The sequence below is a fragment of the Cherax quadricarinatus genome, chromosome 9 (assembly GCF_038502225.1).
Source record: "Cherax quadricarinatus isolate ZL_2023a chromosome 9, ASM3850222v1, whole genome shotgun sequence".
Lineage (NCBI taxonomy): Eukaryota > Metazoa > Arthropoda > Malacostraca > Decapoda > Parastacidae > Cherax > Cherax quadricarinatus.
The window spans coordinates 10,741,535-10,768,173 of NC_091300.1; the positions used below are offsets into that span (position 1 = coordinate 10,741,535).

At 38.9% G+C, this 26,639-nt stretch overlaps 3 protein-coding genes across 14 annotated transcripts in view; 1 reads left to right on the plus strand and 2 right to left on the minus strand.

Moving 5' to 3' along the window:
* Positions 1 to 24,090, minus strand: part of LOC128685985 (serine/threonine-protein phosphatase 2A activator) — a 53,963-nt gene extending 29,873 nt beyond the window's left edge. For 2 of the 9 annotated variants that reach the window (XM_070083210.1, XM_070083207.1), the window contains exons 1-2: positions 17,667 to 17,751; positions 14,032 to 14,114 (exon numbers count right to left, since the gene is read on the minus strand). In XM_070083210.1, the coding sequence (XP_069939311.1) occupies positions 14,032 to 14,114; positions 17,667 to 17,736 (153 nt within the window). In that variant the 5' untranslated portion in view covers positions 17,737 to 17,751. Of the gene's footprint in view, positions 1 to 14,031; positions 14,115 to 17,666; positions 17,752 to 17,959; positions 18,282 to 20,916; positions 22,334 to 24,032 lie in introns of those variants that run through there. The other 7 variants (XM_070083208.1, XM_070083211.1, XM_070083209.1 and 4 more) reach the window with 7 other exon arrangements.
* Ppt2 (palmitoyl-protein thioesterase 2) overlaps positions 1 to 26,639 on the minus strand; it is a 529,716-nt gene that overhangs the window by 338,777 nt on the left and 164,300 nt on the right. The gene's annotated exons all lie outside the window — the stretch shown is intronic.
* Positions 25,117 to 26,639, plus strand: part of LOC128686216 (corrinoid adenosyltransferase MMAB) — a 31,812-nt gene continuing 30,289 nt past the window's right edge. The window contains exon 1 of one of the 4 annotated variants that reach the window (XM_053773046.2): positions 25,117 to 25,254. The gene's annotated coding sequence lies outside the window, so the exon portion shown is untranslated. Of the gene's footprint in view, positions 25,405 to 26,639 lie in introns of all 4 variants that reach the window. The other 3 variants (XM_053773048.2, XM_053773047.2, XM_053773050.2) reach the window with 3 other exon arrangements.

The following is a 26,639-nucleotide window of genomic DNA, read 5'->3' on the forward strand; positions in this document are numbered from 1 at the left end:
ATTTTTTCTATCGAATGGGTACAAGAAACCACCCATTTATGAAATTCAACTATCCAGTACAGTGGTCAGAATTTAGCAATTTTGCCAATTTCACACAAATTTCAAAAGATGCCAATTTCCGAATAGGGTCCAGAATAAACAAGAAAGACATTCCTGGCACTAAAAAGACATTTCCTCTAGTCATTAGTCACGTCTCAAGGCCCCTCTTATATTCTTTTGGTTTCCACTTTGAATTTTTATTCTCACAAAAAATATAAGATTTACTGTTATGCAGACTACTGCATTAGTGTAAAAAATGGTATAAATATTATTGGTGGACTTGTGAAAGAATATTAGACTCACCAGTTGACGTGTATTGCACGCTTGGCACGATTTGCTTACTTTTGAAATTTGGTAAAAATCGAACATTTCTGTTACTTTGAGCTCAATTTCAAGGTACCTTTCATTGTAAAACCAGTCAAAATCATCTCAATGTCTGTAATAAGTCTTCCATTCTATAAAATGAGACCAAGAAAACTAGAATACAACAATAAATACCATACGAAAATACAGTGCAAAGTCGCTGTTTTATTCCCAAAAAATGGTCAAAGTTTTTTTTTTATTATTATGCACTGTGTGCTGCAGGATTTTTTTTAGACTGTGCACACTGACCACATAGACCCATTATTTCATATGAAGGCCTACCAGCTTTCTCCCACTAGATTTGAGGGCACTAGAATTTAGGCGTACTAGTACGTCAAAAACCCTGGGTCGTAAGCCGTACTAGTACGTTCGAAACCCTCAAGGATGACCAGGAGCATTGTCTAATACCAGGAGGCACTTAAGGTCTAATTTCTTTTCAGTTAGGTAATTTTTCACATTGGGGGCAAATGCATGGTGTAACCAGTCATAGAAAAAGTCCCTAGTGACCCATGCCTTACTGTTTGCCCTCCACAGCACACACAAATTAGCCTTGAGGACATTGTTTTTCCTGAACACTCTGGGAGTTTCTGAGTGATACACTAATAAAGGCTTCACTTTGTAATCACCACTAGCATTGGCACACATCAACAGAGTAAGCCTGTCTTTAATAGGCTTATGTCCTGGGAGTGCCTTTTCCTCCTGAGTAATGTAGGTCCTGCTTGGCATTTTCTTCCAAAACAGGCCTGTTTCGTCACAATTAAACACTTGTTCAGGTTTCAATCCTTCACTGTCTATGTACTCCTTGAAGTCCTGCACATATTTTTCAGCCGATTTGTGGTCCGAACTGGCAGCCTCACCATGCCTTATCACACTATGAATGCCACTACGCTTCTTAAATCTCTCAAACCAACCTTTGCTGGCCTTAAATTCACTCACATCACTAGTTGCTGGCATTTTTGTAATTAAATCGTCATGCAACTTCCTTGCCTTAACATATGATCGCTTGAGAGATGCTGTCTCCTGCTATCTCTTTCTCGTTTATCCACACCAATAAAATCTCTCAACATCTTCTATCACTTGCGATCTCAGTTTCGAAAACATAGTTGCACCTTTGGCAAGAACAGCTTCCTTGATTGCCGTTTTCTTGCCCACAATAGCAGCGATGGCTGATTGGGGTTTTGTGTACAACCTGGCCAGCTCGGAGACACGCACTCCACTTTCATACTTAGCAATGATCTATTTCTTCATCTCCATAGTAATTCTCACCCTTTTTGCTGTAGGGTTGGCACTAGAAGCTTTCTTGGGGCCCATGGTGACTTATTTTGCAGGTGCAATCACTACAAAGGCTGTGATAATATGAAATGTTCCAGTTGTATGTTTGGAAGCGACCGTGGTGGCTGGGTGGCTTGTAAACACTGGCACCCAAGGGACAAGTGAGGCACGCTCAGGGCAAAGTGGATGCATATGGTACGGAACGAATAGCGCTGGTTGGGTTTTTAAGCGCTAGTCAAGGCAAAATTTTTGCGTTAAAATGTATCGCTAGTCAGATTTATCGTTAATCGATGCCATTGCTGGTTGAGGGTCCACTGTAATAATAATATTGTATTAATATTAATAATAATAATAATAATAATATTATTATTATTATTTATTATAAAAAGCACTAAACCCACAAGGGTCATGAATTGCTATATACAGTGGACCCCCGCATAGCGATTTTAATCCATGCAAGAGGGCTCATTGTTATGCGAAATGATCGGTATGCAAATGAATTTCCCCATAAGAAATAATGGAAATCAAATTAATCCGTGCAAGACACCCAAAAGTATGAAAAAAAAAATTTTACCACATGAAATATATATTTTCCTACACACAAAGAGAAGGATACATGCACAATAGTAGAGTAGTACATGCACAATATATATTGTGCATGTACTACTCTACTAAATGAAGAATAAATGACACTTACCTTTATTGAAGATGCAGCAATGACTGATGAGAGACTGTGTCCTGGGAGTGCCTTTTCCTCCTGAGTACTGTAGGTCCTGTTTGGCATTTTCTTCCAGAACAGGCCTTATCACACTGTGTATGCCACTACGATTCTTAAATCTCTCAAACCAACCTTTGCTGGCTTTAAATTCACCAATATGAGCACTAGTTCCAGGCATTTTTCCCTGTTCACCTGGGTGTTAGTCGACTGGTGTGGGTTGCATCCTGGGAGACAAGATTAAGGACCCCAATGGAAATAAGTTAGACAGTCTTCGATGACACTGACTTTTTTGGGTTATCCTGGGTGGCAAATCCTCTGGGGTTAATTGTTTCTTGGTATTCTCAATAAGCCACACCAACAACGGTGCTACAGCAGCAGCAGCAGCAGCAGCTGACAGTGCAGCAGCAGCAGCAGCAGCTGACGGTGGTACAGCAGCAGCAGCAGCTGTACCACCAATAGTAGCGATGGTTGATTGGGGTTTATTATACAACCTGGCCAGCTCGGAGACACGCACTCCACTTTCATACTTATCAATTATCTTTTTTTTCATCTCTATAGTAATTCTCACCCTTATTGCTGTAGGGTTGGCACTAGAAGCTTTCTTGGGGCCCATGGTCACTTATTTTGCAGATAAAATCACCAAAAACACTGTAATAATACAAAATGTTCCGATTGTATGCTTGGATGTTACCGCGGAGGCTGGCTGGTAAACAATGCCACCGGCGGCACATGTGAGGCTGGCTAAGGGCGCACATTGGACGCGTCTCGGACGAACAGCGGTGAGCGGGTTTTTGAGCGGTATGCGAGGCAAAATTTTTGCGATAAAAGCGAGCGCTATGTGGATTAAACGTTATGTGATGCCAACAGTATGCGGGGGTCCACTGTATAGAGTAAAGGCATACGAAAAGAATATTTTTTCTACAGTTACCCCCCAGTGTTTGACTAGAGAAAACGTAATTGTTCCGACACTACCTACACAGCTGCTTTGTAAACAAATCTCATATTTACATCAATTTTTATTCTATGAGTGAATGTATCATGTTTATATGCTATGTAATGGGTTTCATATATAATTTTGAGGAAAATATCATAGATGGATTAATGAAAATGCCTATATTGATGTAAAATAAGACATTCAGTGTGCCCAAGAGTGATTATTATTACGTAGTATTGGCGTCATGAGTAGAGAGAGACTTAGCGATTTTAATGTGTACCTGCACACCAGCACAGTGTGTAAGTATATTTAGGTACAGGTACACATAAGTATAATTATCAGAGTACATATAAAATATGCAGTAACTTTAAAACACTTTGAAATTTTGGAAAGTTTCCTGACACAATAGATGAGGTCACAGAAAATATAAACAAACCATGTGGGGAGCGCCGTATTTGAGAGACCGCTTGCCATATAGCAAATTTTGGTCATAATTTGACATCGCTGTATTAGCGGAATGCCGTAAGACGAAACGCCATAAAGCGGGGCCTTACTGTACGTATACTCATAAATTTTAGCGGCTTCAAATCAAGCAGGAGAAAGCTGGTAGGCCCACATGTGAAAGAATGGGTCGGTGTGGTCAGTGTGCGCCATATAAAAAAAATCCTGGAGCACGCAGTGCCTGACTTTTTTTTAATTAAAATGCCGACTTTGTGGCCTATTTTCTTATAGTATTTATGGTTATATTCTCGTTTTCTTGGTCTCATTTAATAGAATGGAAAACATATTATAGAAATAGAGGTGATTTTGATTGGTTTTACTATAAAAAGAACCTGGAAATGGAGCTCAAAATAGGGGAAATGTTTGATTTTTGCCGATGTTCAAAAGTAAACAAATGATGTCATTGTCCAATAAATGTCCAACTAGCCATTCTAATACGCAGTCATGAATGGGTTGACATTATTTGTACAATTATTACAGTATTGCAGTAATCTGCATAACAGTAAATCTTCTATTTTTTATTTGAATAAAAATTCATAATAGAAAGCAAGAGTAATATCAGAGGGGCCTGGAGACGTGACTGATGAACAAAGAAAATGTTATTTTAGAGCCAGGAATGTCTGCATTGTTCATTCTGGACCTTATTTTGAAATTGTCATATTTTTTAATTTTCGTGAAATTGGCCAAATTGCAAATTTCTGACCACGTAATTGAGTAGTTGAAATTGGTAAATGGGCAGTTTCTTGTACTCAATCGATAGAAAAAATGGAGTTCTAAAGAAATAGCTATGAGTTTGGTCGACTGGAACAATGGAATTAGCTGAAAATAGGGCTCAAATTGGGCGAAATTGCCAATTTGTAAATATCGCTAAGGTCGCTAACTTCGTGAGAGCGTAATTCCGCCAGTTTTCCATCAAATTTCGTTTTTTTTTTGGTGTCACCGTGGTTGTTTAATATATTTATAGATGGGGTTGTAAGAGAAGTAAATGCGAGGGTCTTGGCAAGAGGCGTGGAGTTAAAAGATAAAGAATCACACACAAAGTGGGAGTTGTCACAGCTGCTCTTTGCTGATGACACTGTGCTCTTGGGAGATTCTGAAGAGAAGTTGCAGAGATTGGTGGATGAATTTGGTAGGGTGTGCAAAAGAAGAAAATTAAAGGTGAATACAGGAAAGAGTAAGGTTATGAGGATAACAAAAAGATTAGGTGATGAAAGATTGAATATCAGATTGGAGGGAGAGAGTATGGAGGAGGTGAACGTATTCAGATATTTGGGAGTGGACGTGTCAGCGGATGGGTCTATGAAAGATGAGGTGAATCATAGAATTGATGAGGGAAAAAGAGTGGGTGGTGCACTTAGGAGTCTGTGGAGACAAAGAACTTTGTCCTTGGAGGCAAAGAGGGGAATGTATGAGAGTATAGTTTTACCAACGCTCTTATATGGGTGTGAAGCGTGGGTGATGAATGTTGCAGCGAGGAGAAGGCTGGAGGCAGTGGAGATGTCATGTCTGAGGGCAATGTGTGGTGTGAATATAATGCAGAGAATTCGTAGTTTGGAAGTTAGGAGGAGGTGCGGGATTACCAAAACTGTTGTCCAGAGGGCTGAGGAAGGGTTGTTGAGGTGGTTCGGACATGTAGAGAGAATGGAGCGAAACAGAATGACTTCAAGAGTGTATCAGTCTGTAGTGGAAGGAAGGCGGGGTAGGGGTCGGCCTAGGAAGGGTTGGAGGGAGGGGGTAAAGGAGGTTTTGTGTGCGAGGGGCTTGGACTTCCAGGAGGCATGCGTGAGCGTGTTTGATAGGAGTGAATGGAGACAAATGGTTTTTAATACTTGACGTGCTGTTGGAGTGTGAGCAAAGTAACATTTATGAAGGGATTCAGGGAAACCGGCAGGCCGGACTTGAGTCCTGGAGATGGGAAGTACAGTGCCTGCACTCTGAAGGAGGGGTGTTAATGTTGCAGTTTAAAAACTGTAGTGTAAAGCACCCTTCTGGCAAGACAGTGATGGAGTGAATGATGGTGAAAGTTTTTCTTTTTCGGGCCACCCTGCCTTGGTGGGAATCGGCCGGTGTGATAATAAAAAAAAAATTACAATCGGAAAAATATTCTCTATCATTTCACAATTTTTTTTTTTTTTTTGAAATTTTGCAACGCCAAGAGACACCTCAGGATTGGCGGTTACGACAGTCAAGGGGTTAACACGCTCACGCACGCTTGCTGGAAGTCCAAGCCCCTCGCCCACAAAACCTCCTTTACCCCCTCCCTCCAACCTTTTCAAGGACGCCCCCTACCCCGCCTTCCTTCCCCTACAGATTTATACGCTCTCCGTGTCATTCTACTTTGATCCATTCTCTCTAAATGACCAAACCACTTCAACAACCCCTCTTCAGCCCTCTGACTAATACTTTTATTAACTCCACACCTTCTCCTAATTTCCACACTCCAAATTTTCTCCATAATATTTACACCACACATTGCCCTTAGACAGGACATCTCCACTGCCTCCAACCGCCTCCTCGCTGCAGCATTTACAACCCAAGCTTCACGCCCATATAAGAGTGTTGGTACTACTATACTTTCATACATTCCCTTCTTTGCCTCCATAGATAACGTTTTTTGTCTCCACATATACCTCAACGCACCACTCGCCTTTTTTCCTTCATCAATTCTATGATTAACCTCATCCTTCATAAATCCATCCGCTGACATGTCAACTCCCAAATATCTGAAATCATTCACTTCTTCCATACTCCTCCTCCCTAATTTGATATCCAATTTTTCTTTATCTAAATCACTTGATACCCTCATCACCTTACTCTTTTCTATGTTCACTTTCAACTTTCTACCTTTACACACACTCCCAAACTCATCTACTAACCTTTGCAATTTTTCTTTAGAATCTCCCATAAGCACAGTATCATCAGCAAAACATAACTGTGTCAATTCCCATTTTGTATTTGATTCCCCATAATTTAATCCCACCCCTCTCCCGAACACCCTAGCATTTATTTCTTTTATAACCCCATCTATAAATATATTAAAAGAACCATGGTGACATTACACATCCCTGTCTAAGACCTACTTTTACCGGGAAGTAGTCTCCCTCTCTTCTACACACCCTAACCTGAGCCTCACTATCCTCATAAAAACTCTTTACAGCATTTAGTAATTTACCACCTATTCCATATACTTGAAACATTTGCTACACTGCTCCCCTATCCACTCTATCAAAATGTCTATATTAATCCTTTGACTGTCGCAACCCCAAATCCTGAGGTGTCTGCAGGTGTCCAAAAATTTAAAAAAAAAAAAAAAAAAAAAAAAAAAAAAAAAAAAAAAAAAAAAAAAAAAAAAAAAAAAAAAAAAAAATGAAATGCTAGAAAATCTTTTCTCGATTGTAATGACACCAAAAGAATGAAATTTTATGGAAAACTAACGGAATTATGCTCTTGCGAAGTTAGCGAACTCTGCAATATTTACGAATCAGCGATTTCGCCCACTTTAAGCCCTATTTTCGGCTAATTCCATCGTTCTAGTCAACCAAACTCATACCTATTTCTTTAGAACTCCTTTTGTTCTATCGACTGAGTACAAGAAACTGCCCATTTACCGATTTTAACTACCCAATAACGTGGTCAGAAATTTGCAATTTGGCCAACTTCACGCAAATTAAAAAAATGCCAATTTCAAAATAGGGTCCAGAATGAACAATGCAGACATTTCTGGCTCTAAAATAACATTTTCTTTGTTCATCAGTCACGTCTCCAGGCCCCTCTGATATTATTCTTGCTTTCTATTTTGAATTTTTATTCAAACAAAAAATAGAAGATTTATTGTTTTGCAGACTACTGCAATATTGTAATAATTGTATAAATAATGTCAACCCATTCATGACTGCATATTAGAATGGCTAGTTGGACATTTATTGAACAATGACATCATTTGTTTACTTTTGAACATCGGCAAAAATCAAACATTTCCCCTATTTTGAGTTCCATTTCAAGGTTCTTTTCATAGTAAAACCAATCAAAGTCACCACTGTTTCTGTAATATGTTTTCCATTCTATCAAATGAGACCAAGAAAACGAAAATATAACCATAAATACTATAAGAAAATACGCCACAAACTCGGCGTTTTAATCCACAAACACGGTCGGAGTTTTTTTTTTTCTCATTATGCACTGTGTGCTGCAGTATTTTTTTTGTTTGGTGCACATTGACCACACAGACCCATTCTCTCACATGTGGGCCTACCAGCTTTCTCCTGCTTGATTTGAAGCTGCTAGAATTTTTGAGTACATAGTATATGTCAAACACAGTTGCTCGTAAGACGTATATATACGACCGAAACAGTCAAAGGGTTAACGTTTTATACGATATTTAATGTTCCTTAGAGTGATTATTATCGTGTTATAATTATTATTATCATTATTAATATGGCATCTTCAAGACTAATAAGACACTCTTAGTGATTTTAATGTGGACCTGCATGCCAGCACAGTGTGTAAGTTTACTTAGGTACAGGTACACATACGTATAATTATCAGCGTGTTAGATAGGAGTGAATGGAAAAGAATGGTATTTGGGACCTGACGAGCTGTTGGAGTGTGAACAGGGTAATATTTAGTGAAGGGATTTAGGAAAACCGGTTATTTTATATAACTGGACTTGAGTCCTGGAAATGGGAAGTACAATGCCTGCACTCTAAAGGAGGGGTTTGGAATATTGGCAGTTTGGAGGGATATATTGTGTATTTTTATACGTATATACTTCTAAACTGCTGTATTCTGGGCACCTCTGCAAAAACAGTGATTATGTGTGAGTGAGGTGAAAGTGTTGAATGATGATGAAAGTATTTTCTTTTGGGGGATTTTCTTTCTTTTTGGGTCACCCTGCCTTGGTGGGAGATGGCCGACTTGTTGGAGAAAAAAAAAAAAAAAAAAAGGTATGTAGTCCGCCTGGGCTACATAGCTACACGATATTTAATGTGGCCCAGAGTCATATTATTACCATCGACATACCATGTTCTCTTAGTTTAATCGTTTCTGTCAACTACCTTTAGATGCCATCATAAACAAAGGGAGAAGTAATGTAAAATTCATGCGAGAATTGTAAACAAAAGAGTTATGTATGAAGGAGAGTGATGGAATGTTTTCCCTCAGCCCGGCTACTACAACTCCACAGTATATAAACATAAAATATTTATGTTATGTAACGTGTTTCTTTTATAATTCTGAAGAAAATATAATATATATGGATTAATGAAAATGTCATTATTAACATAAAATAAGACATTTAATGTGCCCAAGAGTGATTATTATTAGTATAGCCTAATGTTTTCCCTCCACCCAGCAACCACACCTCCATAGCATATAAACAGCATGTTTATATGCTATGTAACGTGTTATATAATTTTGAAGAAAATATCAACGATGGATTAATGAAAATGTCTATATTGACGTAAAATTAGACATTTATTGTGCCCAAGAATGATTATTACACAATAGAGAGACGTGCTCATGGAGAATGTGAACAAACCGGGTGTTGTGCACCGTATTAGAAAGACCACTTGCCGTTTAGAAAGTTTTGGTCATAATTTGAGATCGCCGTATTAGCGGAATGTTATAAGGCAAAACGCCGAAAAGCGGGGCCCTACTGTACCTATAAGTGTACATTTCATTTGTGCAATAATCATGTCCCCTATTAAAAATTAACCAGGAATTAATAATCATGGTTTACTGTGTCCCAATAATTGAATCAGACCTAGTAAAACCCCATAAAACAAACCAGGGGATGTAGAGAAGGCCTTACCTGTCTTCACAAATTTTGGCAAAAATAGAATAATTCTGCTACTTCGAGGCTGATTTCAAGTTACTTCTTCACTAAAACGTCTTCCATTCTAACAAATGATAAGAAACAACTAATAAAACCACAAAAAAAAGAATCCTAAAAAACTCAAATTCACTATGTTAAACCAAATACAAGGTCAGAGTTTTGCTTTTCCCCTCATGCAATGCATGAGGCAGGATTCTTAATACACTGTGTGCATTCACTGTACAGGCCCATTCTATCATATACAGGCCAAAATTTACTGCTCACTGTTTATCTGACTGAGCCGAGCTCATGATATAGATCTACATGATGGATCCTGATGTCAATAGAGTAGTTCTACATGAACAGTCATTGGGTCAAGGGCAACAAGAAAGGGTTGGAGAGACTAGTCATCTGTCTAGTGAGCAAAGACATTTACATTTCCTCTTGAAAATATGGATTATTTGTGAGCTGTTTTAGCCATTGTGTAGTGATCATACTTTTACAACTTCTATACAAACTAGTGTATGCTCGACAAAGCTCATAACAAAGAGCTGGTGAGAGATAATCAGTGTTTACAAGATATTTTTCATGGAACTGTAACTGTAAACTTGGTCCGTATGCCACTGCTTGATGAGAAAATTGTGAAGGTGGCCTAGCTGTGATGAGTGTGACCAATATGCCACAAAGTTACAAAAGCAATAACTCTCCAGCAGTCAATCTTATAATGGTACGTACTTCATTACTCTATAATTATGCACTTAGCATGTTTTGTACTACTTATATATATATTTTTTTTGTTATTAACACATTGCCCATTTCCCATGAAGGCAGGGTGACCCAAAAAAGAAGAAAAAAATTTTCATCATTCATTCATTGTCTTGCCAGAGGCATGCCTACACTACAGTTAAAAAACTGCAACATATCAACACCCCTCTTTCAAAGTGCAGGCACTGTACTTCCCACCTCCAGGATTCAAATCCATCTACCTGATTTCCCTGACTCCCTTCATAAATGTTACCTTGCTCACACTCCAACAGCACATCAAGTCATAAAAACCATTCACCTCCATTCCTATCTAACACGCTCGTGCATGCTTGCTGGAAGTCCAAGCCCCTCACACACAAAACCTCCTCTACCCCCCTCTACCCTCCTCCCTCCAATAACAATCTTTATTTCTACAAGTACATACATGTACAATGTATAGAGGCCTAGCTGACATCAATGACATATTACAATATATAAAGCCCCTTGTTATGCAGAGCATTTCTAGATAGATAATGAGTACAGTGGACCCCCGCATAACGATTACCTCCGAATGCGATCAATTATGTAAGTGTAATTATGTAAGTGCGTTTGTACGTGTATGTTTGGGGGTCTGAAATGGACTAATCTACTTCACAATACAGGAGGGCCCCACTTATACGGCGGGTTAGGTTCCAGGCTACCGCCATAAAGCGGAAACCCCCGTAAAGTGGAACACCCTTTTTTCCACTTACAAATGCATACAAACACTAGATAACAAGTTTACACTAACATATATTATGTTAGCAATAGAACCAGGCATCAAAAAAACAATAAAAAAGTACAATACACACATAGTGCACTCATTACTTACCTTAAAATATTTATAGTCTTAATCTATGGTGAGACAAGTAGTATTTATTGTAAGAAATCAAGTGTGGTATGTATGGTAGTCAGCCAGGCTACCATACCAGGCCACCCCACCCACACATACTATTCTATGATATTAACCCTTTGAGGGTTTTCGTCGTACTAGTACGTTTTACGCGTAGGGGTTTTTGACGTACTAGTACGCATAAATTCTAGCGGCCTCAAATCTAGTGGGAGAAAGCTGGTAGGCCTTCATATGAAAGAATGGGTCTATGTGGTCAGTGTGCACAGTCTAAAAAAAATCCTGCAGCACACAGTGCATAATGAGAAAAAAAAAACTTTGACCAATTTTTGGAATAAATCAGCGACTTTGCAGTGTATTTTCGTATGGTATTAATTATTATTGTTGTATTCTAGTTTTCTTGGTCTCATTTTATAGAATGGAAGACATATTACAGAAATTGAGATGATTTTGGCTGGTTTTACAAAGAAAGGTGCCTTGAAATTGAGCTCAAAGTAGCAGAAATGTTCGATTTTTACCAAACTTCAAAAGTAAACAAATCGTGCCAAGCGTGCAATACACGTCAACTGGTGAGTCTAATATTCTTTCACAAGTGCACCAATAATATTTATACCATTTTTTACACTAATGCAGTAGTCTGCATAACAGTAAATCTTATATTTTTTGTGAGAATAAAAATTCAAAATGGAAAGCAAAAGAATATAAGAGGGGCCTTGAGACGTGACTAATGACTAGAGGAAATGTCATTTTAGTGCCAGGAATGTCTTTCTTGTTTATTCTGGACCCTATTCGGAAATTGGCATCTTTTGAAATTTGTGTGAAATTGGCAAAATTGCTAAATTCTGACCACTGTACTGGATAGTTGAATTTCATAAATGGGTGGTTTCTTGCACCCATTCGATAGAAAAAATGGAGTTCTAGCGAAATATTCATGTTTTTTGTCGACTAGTACTGTGGAATTGGCCGAAAATGGGGCTCAAAGTGGGCAAAATCGCCGATGCGTAAAAATCGCCGAGACCGCTAACTTTGCAAGAGCATAATTCCGTAAGTTTTCCATCAAATTTCAAACTTTTGGTGTCTTTATGATCGGGAAAAGATTCTCTATCTTTTCATAAGAGAAAATATTTTTTTTTTTTTTTTAAATTTGGCCGACCCTGAGAACGAGTTTCGGAGAGGGCCTGTCGACCCTCAAAGGGTTAAGCATCCCAGAGCGATAAAATGTATATACAGTTCACTCATTACTTACCTTAAAATATAGGGTGAGATGAGTAGTATTTATTGTAAAAAATCAAGTGTGGTATGTATGGTAGTCAGCCAGGCTACCATACCAGAGAAAGAATGAGTGCATGAGAGAGGACAGGCGCAGAGTTATGTAAACAAACCAGGCGAAGGTAAGTTTTGTAAACAGTGTACACGTCTGGTTTGTGTACAAGTTACATTGTGTACAGGTTGTCTCTACATTGATATGGTAGAATAAATAAAGAACACCACTCCCATTCTCATGTAACATCATTTTGAGAAGAAATGATGCTCTGAGTGAAGGCAATGGAAGTAAGTCACTCTGACTTTTTTGGGTTATCCTAGGTTCTCTACACATATGTTATGTATTTATGTTATGTATCGTGTTTATTATATAATTTTGAAAAAAATATCACGGATGGATTAATGAAAATGTGTATATTAATGTAATATACAACATTTAATGATACACCGAGCTCAGACAGCGTAAACAAACAAACTGAACAGGTTGTGGACGATCACTCGGTCAGGCGAAATAGACGGTATTAATACGTGTCCAGTTTTAGTTCATTCATGTACATTTGTAAGAGTTTATGAAACTTTTACCCTATAATGTTTTTATTATTATTATAATAATTAAATCACGAAATAAATACTCTTACACTGTGTACAAGTTAGTACAGAATTATAGCTATAAAGTGAAGGCATACGAAAGGAATATTTTTCTACAGTTATCCCTAGTAACAGGTGATGGGCTAGAGAAAACGTAATTCTTCCGACACTTCTACAAACCGTTTGGTAAACATCTCATATATATTTGTATAAATTTTTATACTGTGGGTGCATGTATCATGTTTTTGTTACATAATGCGTTTCTTATATAATTTTGAAAAAAATATCATAGATTAAGGGAAATGTCTATATTAACGTAATATGCGACATTAATCCGCCCAAGAGATTATTATTATTATTATTATTATTATTATTATTATTATTATTATTGCATCAAGAGTAGAGAGACTTAGTGATTTTAATGTGTACCTACATGCCAGCACAGTGTGTAAGTTTATTTAGGTACAGGTGTACACAAGTTTAATTATCAAGTACAATACATATAAAATATACAATAACTTTAAAACACTTGAAATTTTGGAAAGTTTCCAGACATAATAAGGAGATGTGCTCAGGGAGAATGTAAACAAACTCGGTGGGCAGCTGTGACCGTATTAGAAAGACAGGTGGGGGAGCCATATAGCGAGTTTTGGTCATAATTTGAAATGTCCGTATTAGCGGAACGCCGTAAAGCGAAACGCCGTAAAGCGGGGCCCTGCTGTATTCCTTATGGGAACAAATTCGGTCAGTACTGGCACCTGAACATACTTCTGGAGTGAAAAAATATCGTTAACCGGGGGTCCACTGTATTTGGAAGAGAGCAATGCTGTCAAACAATGATATGGTAGTGATGGTGATGATTATGACTGATGATTTACTGTATGATAGTTATTTGCTATATCCATTACCTGGTAAGCATTTGATTGTTCCCATTTCTTCACATCCTCAGGGGTAAACACAGCACGCTGTGGTACTTCAAACTTGTGGTTTTCTGTGTGAAACAAAAATTAGAAGCAGAATATGAAGCACATATATCACTTCCTATAGCTGACTCACGAAATTGTAATGACACAATTGCAAACAAACCATGGTACAGGTGGGGTTTGCACTCGCAGCGAGTTATAAAACTCCAGGCCAGCGCGTAAGCCGCTGTCTTACACACTGGCCTGGAGTTTTATGACTCACTTGCAGCGAGTTCAATCCCCACCTGTACCGTGGTTTGTTTACTTCCTATAGTTGTGTGCACCAGTGGTCAATCAAATTAACCCTTTCACTGTGGCTGTAATACATACAGCCTCTTCTCACTTAGTGACGTACTCGTTTACTGATGACTCTGACATACAACAGGCTCTCTGACCAATATTCATACCTAAATAATGTACAGTAGGCCCTCGGGTAATGATGACATCGGATAGTGATAAAATCGGATAGTGATACGTTTTAACATAAAAATATTGGCTCGGGCAATGATGAAAAATCCGGTTAAGGATAATCGTCCTGAACGTGCCTGCCTGTTCGTTCGGCCTGAGCGCACCTCAGTTGCCCTGCCTTCAGCTAGTGTGCCACTGTTTACGAGCCAGTGTGGACAGTTCCATGCATACATTCGATATATTTTGTATTGTTCCATTGTTTTTAGTGCTTGTAACTGCTATATAAGCCACCATGGGCCCCAAGAAAGCTTCTAGTGCCAACCCTGTGGTAAAAAAGGTGAGGTGTACTACAGAATTGAAGGAAGAGATAATTGCAAAGTATGAAAGTGGAGTGCATGCCTCTGAGCTAGCCTGGTTGTATAACAACCCCAATCAACCATCGCTACTATCTTGGCCAACAGAAAGGCAATCGAGGGAGCTGTTGTTGCAAAAGCTGCAAGTATGCTTACAAAACAGAGATTGCAAATACTCGAAGATGTGGAGAGACTGTTATTGGTGTGGATCAAAGACAAACAATTATCAGAAGATAATGTTTCACTGTCAATCATATGTGAAAAGACAAGGCAGTTGCATGCGGATCTCATTAAGAAAATGCCTTTAACTAGTGTTGATGTTAGTGATTTTTAAGGCCAGCAAAGGTTAGTTTGAGAGATTTAAGAATCATAGTGGCATACACAGTGTGAGGCTGCCAGTTGACCAAAAAGCGGCTGAAAAATATGTGCAGGAATTCAAGGAGTACATAGATACTGAAAAATTAAAACCCCAACAAGCATTTAATTGTGACGAAACAGAAGAAAATGCCAAACAGGACCTACATTACACAGGAGGAAAAAGCACTGCCAGGACACAAGCCTATGAAAGACAGGCTAACTCTAATGTTTTGTAGTAATGCTAGTGGGGATTGCAAAGTCTTTACTCGTGTATCATTCTGAAACTCCCAGAATGTTCAAGAAAAACAGTGTCGTCAATGCTAATTTGTGTGTGATGTAGAAGGCAAACAGTAAGGCATGGGTCACTAGGGACATTTTCCATGATTGGTTCTATCATGTGTTTGGCCCCACTGTGAAAAAATACCTCCTGGAAAATAAATTGGACCTCAAGTGCCTCCTGGTATTAGACAATGCTCCTGTTCATACTCCAGACTTGCAAGAGCGAATTGCGGGGGAGTTGAGCTTTATTAAAGTTTTTGCCTCCTAACACCACTCCTCTCCTCCAGCCCATGGACCAGCAGGTCATTTCAAATTTCAAAAAACTCTACACCAAAGCAGTGTTTCAAAAGTGCTTTGAAGTGACTTCACACACTGAATTTTGGAAAGATCACTTTAGTATCCTCAGTTGCATAAACCTTATGAGTAAGGCTTGGGAGGGAGTGATTTGCAGGACTTTGAACTCTGCTTGGAGGAAATTGTGGCCACAGTGTGTACAAGAGAGGGGTTTTGAAGGGTTTGGGGCTAACCCTGAGGAGCCTATACCAGTTGTGGAATCTATTGTGTCATTGGGGAAGCCCATGGTGTTGGAGATTAGTGGGGAGGATGTAAAAAAGTTAGTGGAGGATGACGATGAAGAGCTAACCATTGACAAGCTGCAAGAGCATCTGCAACAGCAAGAGACCACAACTGAGGAAATTGCTGCAGAGGGGGAGAGGAAGATGAAGGAAGTTGCCTTCTTCAACGATTAAGGACAGTTGTACAATGTGGACAAAGGTGCAAGCCTTTATGGATGAACATCACCCTGACACAGCTATTGCAAGCCGTGCTGGTGACTTTTACAATGACAACGTTGTGGCCCATTTTAGGAAAATCTTAAAGGAACGCCAGAAACAAAGCCCTATGGACAGATTTTTGGTGCGACAGAGGTCCAGTGACTGTCAAGTTCTTCCCAGTGGCATTAAAAAAAGAAGGGAAGTAACCCAGGAAAAGGACTTGCTACCTAAAGTCCTTATGGAAGGGGATTCCCCTTCCAAACAATAATACACCTCCATCATCTCCCCTCCTCCCATCTCATCACTCATCAATAAATCTTCAATAAAGGTAAGTGTCATTTATTCTTCATGTAGTATTTATTCTTCATGTAGTATTTATTCTTCATGTATCATTGTTTTCTGTGTAGGAAATTGTATATTTCATGTGAAAAAAAAAATTTTTTAATACTTTTGGGTGTCTGGAACGTATTAATTGGATTTCCATTATTTCTCATGGGGAAAATTAAATCGGCTAACAATAAAATCAGTTAAGGACAAGCTCTCTGGAACAGATTAAAATCGTTACTCGAGGGTCCACTTTATATTAGAGCTGATTTCCTCTATTCTGTTTATTCCAATATACGTACAGTATACCACTGTATAAACATTTAAAAATATACTAAGAATGTTATGAATGGTGCAAAGATAACATTAGAGCAATATCAAAGACAGTTGACACAAACACACTACCATTATAGAATGTTCCTCGTTTAGTGACAAATTTGTTTACCGACGTGGTCTTAGGAATGGAACTCTGTCATTAAGTGAGGAGAGGCTGTATAAGTATATACATGTTCACACAGAAAGTAGTACTACGTAAATAGCACAATTATTGTAATTTAGCTTATGCAATACCTTACACATAGCTTTAAAAATAAACATGTAAATACCATGTAATGAATACACAGTACAGTATATAAAATATAAAAAAATGTGTATATATATTACATGTTAACCCCTGGAAAACACTCTCAGATTCTAGGGACCCACAAACTGGAAAAAAAACAAGAATATTGTCCTAACTAAACCTAATGAAACACCACTGCAACCCACCGACACAGATAACAAGATAAACAACTTCTTCTCGCCAATAAAATCCCACGTACCAATGCCCATGCCGGGGACTACCTAGATGGGAATTTCCCAAATTCCTTCTATCTTGCTCCAACTGAGCCCACGGATCTGTCTCATGTCCCACCATTATTGTACAAGAGAGTGGCCCATGTCCTCTCGCATACTATCTCATTGCTTTTTAACAAGTCACTAGAAGCTAGCACCTTCCCGAAACTACTCAAGACGGCAAGGGTTACACCAATACATAAAGGTGATGACCCTACAGATTTAAACAACTATAGGCCAATATCAAACTTACCATTGCTATCCAAAATCTTTGAGAAACTCGTGCACAGGAGACTATATTCATTTATAATGTCACAAAACATACTCAACCCCTGCCAATTTGGATTCAGGAAAAATAAAAGCACTAACGATGCAATTATAAAAATGCTAGATCTGCTTTACACAGCATTGGAAAATAAGGAATATCCACTAGGAATTTTTATTGACCTAAGAAAAGCTTTTGACACAGTAGACCACGGCATCCTACTCCACAAACTTGACCATTATGGTATAAGAGGCCATGCGCTTGCATATTTCAAATCTTACCTTACTAATAGGTATCAGTATGTCACCATTAAAGACACAGCATCAACAACACAGCCACTTGATACTGGAGTTCCGCAGGGAAGTGTCCTTGGTCCCCTGCTCTTCCTCATATACATCAATGATCTTCCAAACGTATCTCGACACCTGAACCCCATTCTCTTTGCTGACGACACGACTTATGTCATCTCTCGCCCTAATCTTGCAACCCTCAACACCATTGTTAATGAGGAGCTGATCAAAATATCGACTTGGATGACAGCCAATAAACTTACGCTTAACGTTGACAAAACCTACTACATTATGTTTGGTAGCAGAGCAGGAGATGCGCAAATTAACATTAAGATCGACAACACTCTAATTACCAGGCATAATGAGGGCAAATTCCTAGGCCTATACCTCGACAACAACCTGAACTTCAGCACCCATATCCAACACATAACCAAAAAAGTATCCAAAACGGTTGGGATCCTCTCCAAGATACGATACTACGTGCCGCAAACTGCCCTTCTCACACTATACCATTCACTTATATATCCATACCTCACCTATGCTATCTGTGCTTGGGGTTCAACTGCAGCAACACACCTAAAGCCAATAATAACCCAACAAAAAGCCGCAGTAAGAATAATCACTAAATCCCATCCCTGGAAACACCCCCACCCCCCTCTTCATAGATCTAAACTTACTCCCTGTTCAGTACATCCACACTTACTACTGTGCAATCTACATCTACAGGACCTTAAATTCCAATATTAACCTTGACCTAAAATGCTTTCTTGATAGTTGTGACAGAACCCACAGGCACAACACCAGACACAAACATCTCTATGACATTCCCCGTGTCCGACTAAACCTTTACAAAAATTCAATGTATGTCAAAGGCCCTAAAATCTGGAACACCCTACCTGAAAATTCCAAAACTGCAGACACATTCATCACCTTCAAAACTACCATCAGAAAACATCTTATCTCCCTGATACACCCTGTCAACTAATAATACGAATACCACCTGGTGGTTCACACTTACACTCACTCACCCATTTGACCATAAATAGAAATATCAATCTCAATCTCAAAATAATGAATCTTAACTAGTCATAAGTTGGCCTGTGATACTCCAATACTGAAACTACGTATAGTGCCAAAACAAAAGCATTCACATTGCTAAACTCACAACTAGTATTTAGTCACTTAGCCATAATACCAACTTATCTCATAATTTTGTAACATTTTGAACCTAAGATTTAATATAAGTCTGCCCGAAATGCCTAGCCATGCTAGGAGTTCTAGTGGTACACTCTGTAATTATTATTTTACTACATGTAAACCACACAATAACCAAATTCTGTAAACTAAGCATTGTAATACTTATAGAGAATAAAGTTTGAATTTGAATTTGAATTTGACTGTCACAACCCCCAATCCTGAGGTGTCTCCTGGTGTCGCAAAATTAAAAAAAAAAATAATTTTTTTCTTATGAAATGATAGAGAATCTTTTCCCGATTGTAATGACACCAAAAAAACGAAATTTGATGGAAAACTGACGGAATTACGGTCTTGTGAAGTTAGCAACCTCGGCGACATTTGCAAATCTGTGATTTCACCTACTTTGAGCCCTATTTTCGGTTAATTCCATTGTTCCAGTCGACCAAACTCATAGCTATTTCGCTAGAACTCCATTTTTTTCTACCTGGATGAGGACTAATAAACTTACTCTAAACAGTGACAAAACCTACTTCATTCAGTTTGGTAACAGAGCTACAGATGTCCCTCTTAACATAATGGTAAATGGATCACCTATCACAAGCTCACAGAGGGAAAATTCTTAGGAATCCACCTTGATAATAGACTCAAATTTCAAACACATACACAACAAATTTCCAAGAAAATTTCCAAGACCGTAGGCATACTATCGAAGATACGGTACTATGTTCCACAGTCAGCCCTCCTGGCCCTATATCACTCATTTATTTACCTATCTCACCTATGGAATCTGTGCATGGGGCTCAACAACAATAAACCATCTCAGACCATTAATTACCCAACAAAAGGCTGCAGTCAGAATGATAAATTCCCACTACAGACAGCACACTCCACCAATATTCAAAACTCTAAACCTACTCACCATACAAAACATCCATACTTACTATTGTACCTACTACATACATAGAACACATAAACTCGAATATGAACCCTCCCCTCAAACGTCTCCTTACCAACCTCAACAGAACACATGACCATAACACAAGGCACAGATCACTCTTTGATATTCCTCGTGTCCATCTCACACTATGCATAAAAGGCCCAAAAATCTGGAATTCACTACCTGTGAATATAAAAGAAACACTGTCTGTTTATAAATTCAAGTCTCTTCTTAAAAATCACTTACTCACCCACAACCAAATAAATACTGAATAATTGTATCTCATAAATGTTTAACCTGTGACCCAATCAAACTTTGTTATTTTTAATTACATTACCTAACAGAATACTCCATTCTACTGAATGCACAGCAACACAGTAAATGACTATATGACCTGTCTTTGAAATACTCATTTGTGCTTAATTATTAACTGTTTACAACAATGTTTACCACCGATTTAGCTTCAGTTGTTTTACTCTGTCTTCAACATTCAGCATATCCAACTGCTGTAATTCATCCTGGCCTACATGCTCTCTTGGACCCAGGCCCAGGATAAATCTTACAATTTTATTCTAGGTGATTTGCAGTCTATCTTTCAGTTTTTTTTGTCGAGGCAGAGTACCATGAAGAGCAAGTGTAATCCAGATGACACTGTATAAGGGCTAGACATAGGGTCCTGCGAGCCTCAGTAGGTAGACACTGTGATTGTCTATACAGGAACTTCAGTCTGGCATTTGCTTTCTTTACTACACTGTTCCCTATCAATTCTCCTGACATGTATGGGTCAAAGGGGATTCCCAGATATTTTACTTACTACAATCAATGACCATTGTTGCAAAGGCTGGCAGAACAGCACTGACACACTGTTAGAGGCTGGCACAGCAGCACTGACACAGTTAGAGGCTGGCACAGCAGCACTGACACACTGTTACAGAGGCTGGCACAGCAGCACTGACACACTGTTACAAAGGCTGGCACAGCAGCACTGACACACTGTTACAGAGGCTGGCACAGCAGCACTGACACACTGTTACAGAGGCTGGCACAGCAGCACTGACACACTGTTACAGAGGCTGGCACAGCAGCACTAACAGTGTTACAGAGGCTGGCACAGCAGCACTGACACACTGTTACAAAGGCTGGTACAGCAGCACTGACACACTGTTACAGAGGCTGGCACAGCAGCACTAAGTGTCACAGAGGCTGGCACAGCAGCAGTGACACAGTGTTACAGAGGCTGGTACAGCAGCACTAACAGTGTCACAGAGGCTGGCACAGCAGCACTGACACACTGTTACAGAGGTTGGCACAGCAGCACTAACACTGTTACAGAGGCTGGCACAGCAGCACTAACACAGTGTTACAGAGGCTGGTACAGCAGCACTAACAGTGTCACAGAGGCTGGCACAGCAGCACTGACACACTGTTACAGAGGCTGGTACAGCAGCACTAACAGTGTCAGAGAGGCTGGTACAGCAGCACTAACAGTGTTACAGAGGCTGGCACAGCAGCACTAACACAGTGTTACAGAGGCTGGCACAGCAGCACTAACACTGTTACAGAGGCTGGCACAGCAGCACTAACACAGTGTTACAGAGGCTGGTACAGCAGCACTAAGTGTCACAGAGGCTGGCACAGCAGCACTGACACACTGTTACAGAGGTTGGCACAACAGCACTAACACTGTTACAGAGGCTGGCACAGCAGCACTAACAGTGTTACAGAGGCTGGCACAGCAACACTAACACAGTGTTACAGAGGCTGGTACAGCAGCACTAACACAGTGTTACAGAGGCTGGTACAGCAGCACTAACACAGTGTTACAGAGGCTGGTAAAGCAGCACTAACAGTTTTACAGAGGCTGGTACAGCAGCACTAACACACTGTTAGAGGCTGCCACAGCAGCACTAACAGTGTCACAGAGGCTGGCACAGCAGCACTGACACAGTGTTACAGAAGCTGGTACAGCAGCACTAACAGTGTCACAGAGGCTGGCACAGCAGCACTGACAGTGTCACAGAGGCTGCCACAGCAGCACTAACACAGTGTTACAGAAGCTGGTACAGCAGCACTAACAGTGTCAGAGGCTGGCACAGCAGCACTAACACAGTGTTACAGAAGCTGGTACAGCAGCACTAACAGTGTCACAGAGGCTGGCACAGCAGCACTGACACTAGTATTGTCACTCAAGGACGCTTAGTCACCCCGGCCGCCCTGACTAAACTCACAGCTTCCCTCTGTTTTAATCATAATCATTTATTTTCAAATATATTTTTGCGTTACAAAAAGATCTTACATGGAAAAGCATTTCGGGTAAATACGAATACAAATTTTATTTCGAAAAAATACGTAAAATGGATCCCAAGACAAATTTTGGATTATATATTTATATATGTTTTTGGAAATACCCTTATTGCGTAGCACATTCAAAGCTCACCAATCATTAGTGTTTAGTTGGGGAAACTATATAAAAGAATTATGACTACCACCAGGATGGTTAATAGTACGTAATAAATAAAATGACCAGTCCTTGAAGAGGCTTCTATGGAAATATATTCTACTAACTCTGAAGTATAGAATCATCTTGAAGGACTAGAGATCACCAACTGATTGAACTGATAGTTTTATTATGGCCCTCATGCTCTTCACGGAGGTGTAAGAGGTAGACAAGAGTACAGTGGTACATGGGTCCTGGGGCTGGTTGTTAGTAAGTTTATTTTGGTACATGTACACAAAAGTGCAATTATCATACACAGTAACGTGCAAATTGCCTAAGATAACCCCCCAAAAAAGTCAAACTATTTCCATTGGGGTCCTTGTAATAGCTTATTATTTAAAGCCTACCTGTAAGGTAAAATAGAAATAAGTCATGATTATTACCTTAAAAATGATCTTACTCGAACAAGTATATACTATTGTATATACACAATATCAATGTACTGTTTGCAAAGACATTAAATAAATAAATAAGTTATATCTAGTAATATCATGCTCAGTAAATTCATTCTTGGAATTAATGAATAAAATAATGATTACAATATTAACCAAAGATGTAATTTTTATGGATGTAGCATTTTTTTGCGAATGATAGTGGCTTTCTTTTTTACTTAGCAAACCAAAATTGTAATTACACATTGTAGCCTTTATAAATAAATAAATCTTTATCTATATCTTTTATTAGTATTTGCTAAGATAAGATTTTTAGCCACCCAGCATAACCCAATAATGTCAGATCATCTTCGGGGATTGTTTGTCTCATTTCCAATAGGGTCCTTTAATCTTGTCTCCCAGGATGCGATCCATAACAGTCGACTAACAACCAGGTACCTACTTGCTGCTAGGTGAACAAGGACAGCAGGTGAAAGGAAACGTCTAATATGTTTCCTTAGCAATTTGAAACTGCTTAAGAAATCCCACTGAACTAACGATCACTAAATCATTTTGAAGTATTAATACATAGTTAAAATTGTACTATTATTCACCTAACTGCCTCTCTCTTTTTTTTTTTTTTTTGTACATTTAAAAACTCCATGTCTAATTCTAAAGTGGTCTTTAATAATTAGGATTAGCCTACCCGAAATACACCGCATGCTTGTGGCTTTCTTTTGTGCCTAACAATATTTTATTATACGTAAATTACGTTATCTGTATATTGCAGAAAAAAATAATTATTTGTATTCATTTCCACCCGTGCCGGGGATCAAACCCCGAGGAGCTGAGTGCGCTATCAACCAAGTGTTAGAAGTTTATTCAGGTATACACAAATACAGTTACATAGATTATCATACATAGCATTATATGTGTGTAGAGAACCTAAGATAACCCAAAAAAGTCATACAGAGTGACTTATTTCCATTGGTTGTGGATTGTTATATTTTTAATTAGTATATATTTTAGCATCTTATATCGAGCTGCGCAAGTGCGTCTTACCCAATACTATGTACTTCTGGCAGGTCTGAAGTTTATTACACATTTGCAGTGGAAGTTTTATCCCCTACGATGAGACCCACAATAGTTGATTAGCAGCCAAGTATCTATATTTACTGCTAGGTGAACAGAAGTGGAAGGAAACTTGCCCATGCATTTCACTTTACCCGGGAATCGAACCCAGGGCGTTTCGGTTATACGCTGATGGCACAAATCAGTGAGCTATGTGTCTACCTGGGTTATGTTATAATAAGGGTTTTGATGATAATACAGAGATGGTTTGTAGTTCCATGATGCATGGAAGTGCCGGGAGATGAAGCATGTTTGGCCTCGTATGATATTAACCATTTATGGTTTAGCGCTTCCTTTTGATTATAATAATAATAGTAATGATTAACCATTTACAATATTTTATATATATATAAGTTATGTAGAAGCAAACCTAGGCTAACCTAATAAGGTCAAGTAATGTGGCTTTATTTTTCAGTGGAGTCCTGCATTTGTCATACTATGTATGATAACTATGTATATAATAGTAAGATTGATAATATGTGATAGGCATTTTCTTGGCATAATAAAACTTGGTAGTCATAAAGTGGTGTAGCTAATTTTCACAATAAGATTGTACTAATACAAATAGATCTTAACATAGATAATTTTAACTCGCCTTAAAGAGATTGTTATCAGTAAAATAAATCAAAGAGGTTCCTTAATGCTGTTCGAGGGTCTCTTAAGCAACGAAACTGAACTTGTTCTCATCTTCCTTGGATCAAAATTGATTGGCTCTCTCTGCCCAGGCTATGTATGATCCCTACGGGTTTAGCGTTCCCCCTAAATATGCTGCTGCTGCTACTAACAACAATATTAACCAAATCAAACCACATAAGGACCCCAATGGAAATAAGTCACTGACTTTTTTTGGGTTATCCCAGGTTCTCTTCACATATGCTACTGTGTATGATAATCTATGTAACTATTTGTTTATACCTGAATAAACTTGCTTATAACATGAAAGTTATTCAAGTATCGGTAAAATAATCATTATGCAAAAATTATTTGTAAAATATATATATATTTTTTTGTAAAGGCTGGCTGACTCCCAGCTGACGCATGTAAACACAGTTGGAGGAGAAGCAGAGGTCATATTAGCGTTGTGTGTCCATCAAGCTGGTAGTGGTGGTGGCATGATGTAGGTGCATCCTACACCACTACATGATACATGAGGGTAGCCTCTGACACGCTAACAAAGGCAGTCAGTTCTAAAACTCGTAACTTAACCTTGGAGTTGCCCATGTGTTGGTTTGGGCAGGATAGGGAAGGGACTATTGCGCCGATCTTGGTTGTGTGAAGACATGCGTTGTACTGGACGTATATGGCAAGTTTACCCATATTAATATCTTGGGCGAATGACCCTTTTATTCTTTTGTCGGTGGCATAATTATCTGGGCATCAAAACGCTCCATTTATTTCCCTACGGAAACTTATACGGCTTTTGGGTATACCGGTCAGTGACTCGGGTAGGGCGTTGATACCTGGCCATGCCCGGGCTGAGGAAAGAAAAGAGTTCTCTTGTATGAGAACTTATCTTACTTATTATCACCCGTATTTGGACAACATTTCTACGTTGAACACTGAAAGGGAGAGCTTAACAGTGCAAGTATTGATGGATGACCCTTAAGAACCATAACAAAAATTATATAGAAATTAAAGCGAACATAGTACTATAAAAGCAACTATTTTAACTAAAAATAGCAAATAATAATAGTATAAAAGTAGCCAGTAATAACAAAAATCAATTAATAATAAATATATTTAATAACCAACAACAGTAATTAATAATAGCAATAATAACGTAAGATAAGAAGATAAGATAAGATTTTGTTCGGATTTTTAACCCCGGAGGGTTAGCCACCCAGGATAACCCAAGAAAGTCAGTGCGTCATCGAGGACTGTCTAACTTATTTCCATTGGGGTCCTTAATCTTGTCCCCCAGGATGCGACCCACACCAGTCGACTAACACCCAGGTACCTATTTGCTGCTAGGTGAACAGGACAATAGGTGTAAGGAAACGTGTCGAAATGTTTCCACCCGCCGGGAATCGAACCCGGGCCCTCCGTGTGTGAAGCGGGAGCTTTAGCCACCAGGCCACCGGGCCACGTATTACAATAACAGCAGGAAATATAACCTATATTGCCTGAATGACGGAAGCTTATTGGAGGACCTAGGAAGATTTTATTTGAATTATTAACCTAGAGGGTTAGTAACCCAGGGTATCCCAACAAAACCACTGTGGCTTATTTCCATTGGGTTTTTTTGATCCTCTTCCCTGGATTACTATATATTGTGCCAAAACAAAAGCATTCACATTGCTAAACTCACAAACTAGTATTTAGTCACTTAGCCATAATACCAACTTACCTCATAATTTGTAATATTTTAAATTTAAGAATCAAACTAAGTCTGCCCGAAATGCCTAGCCATGCTAGGTGTTCTAGTGGTACCCTCTGTAATTATTATTTTACTACATGTAAACCACACAATAACCAAATTCTGTAAACTCAACATTGTAATCCTTTTAGAGAATAAACTTATAGTCACAAAATTACGCA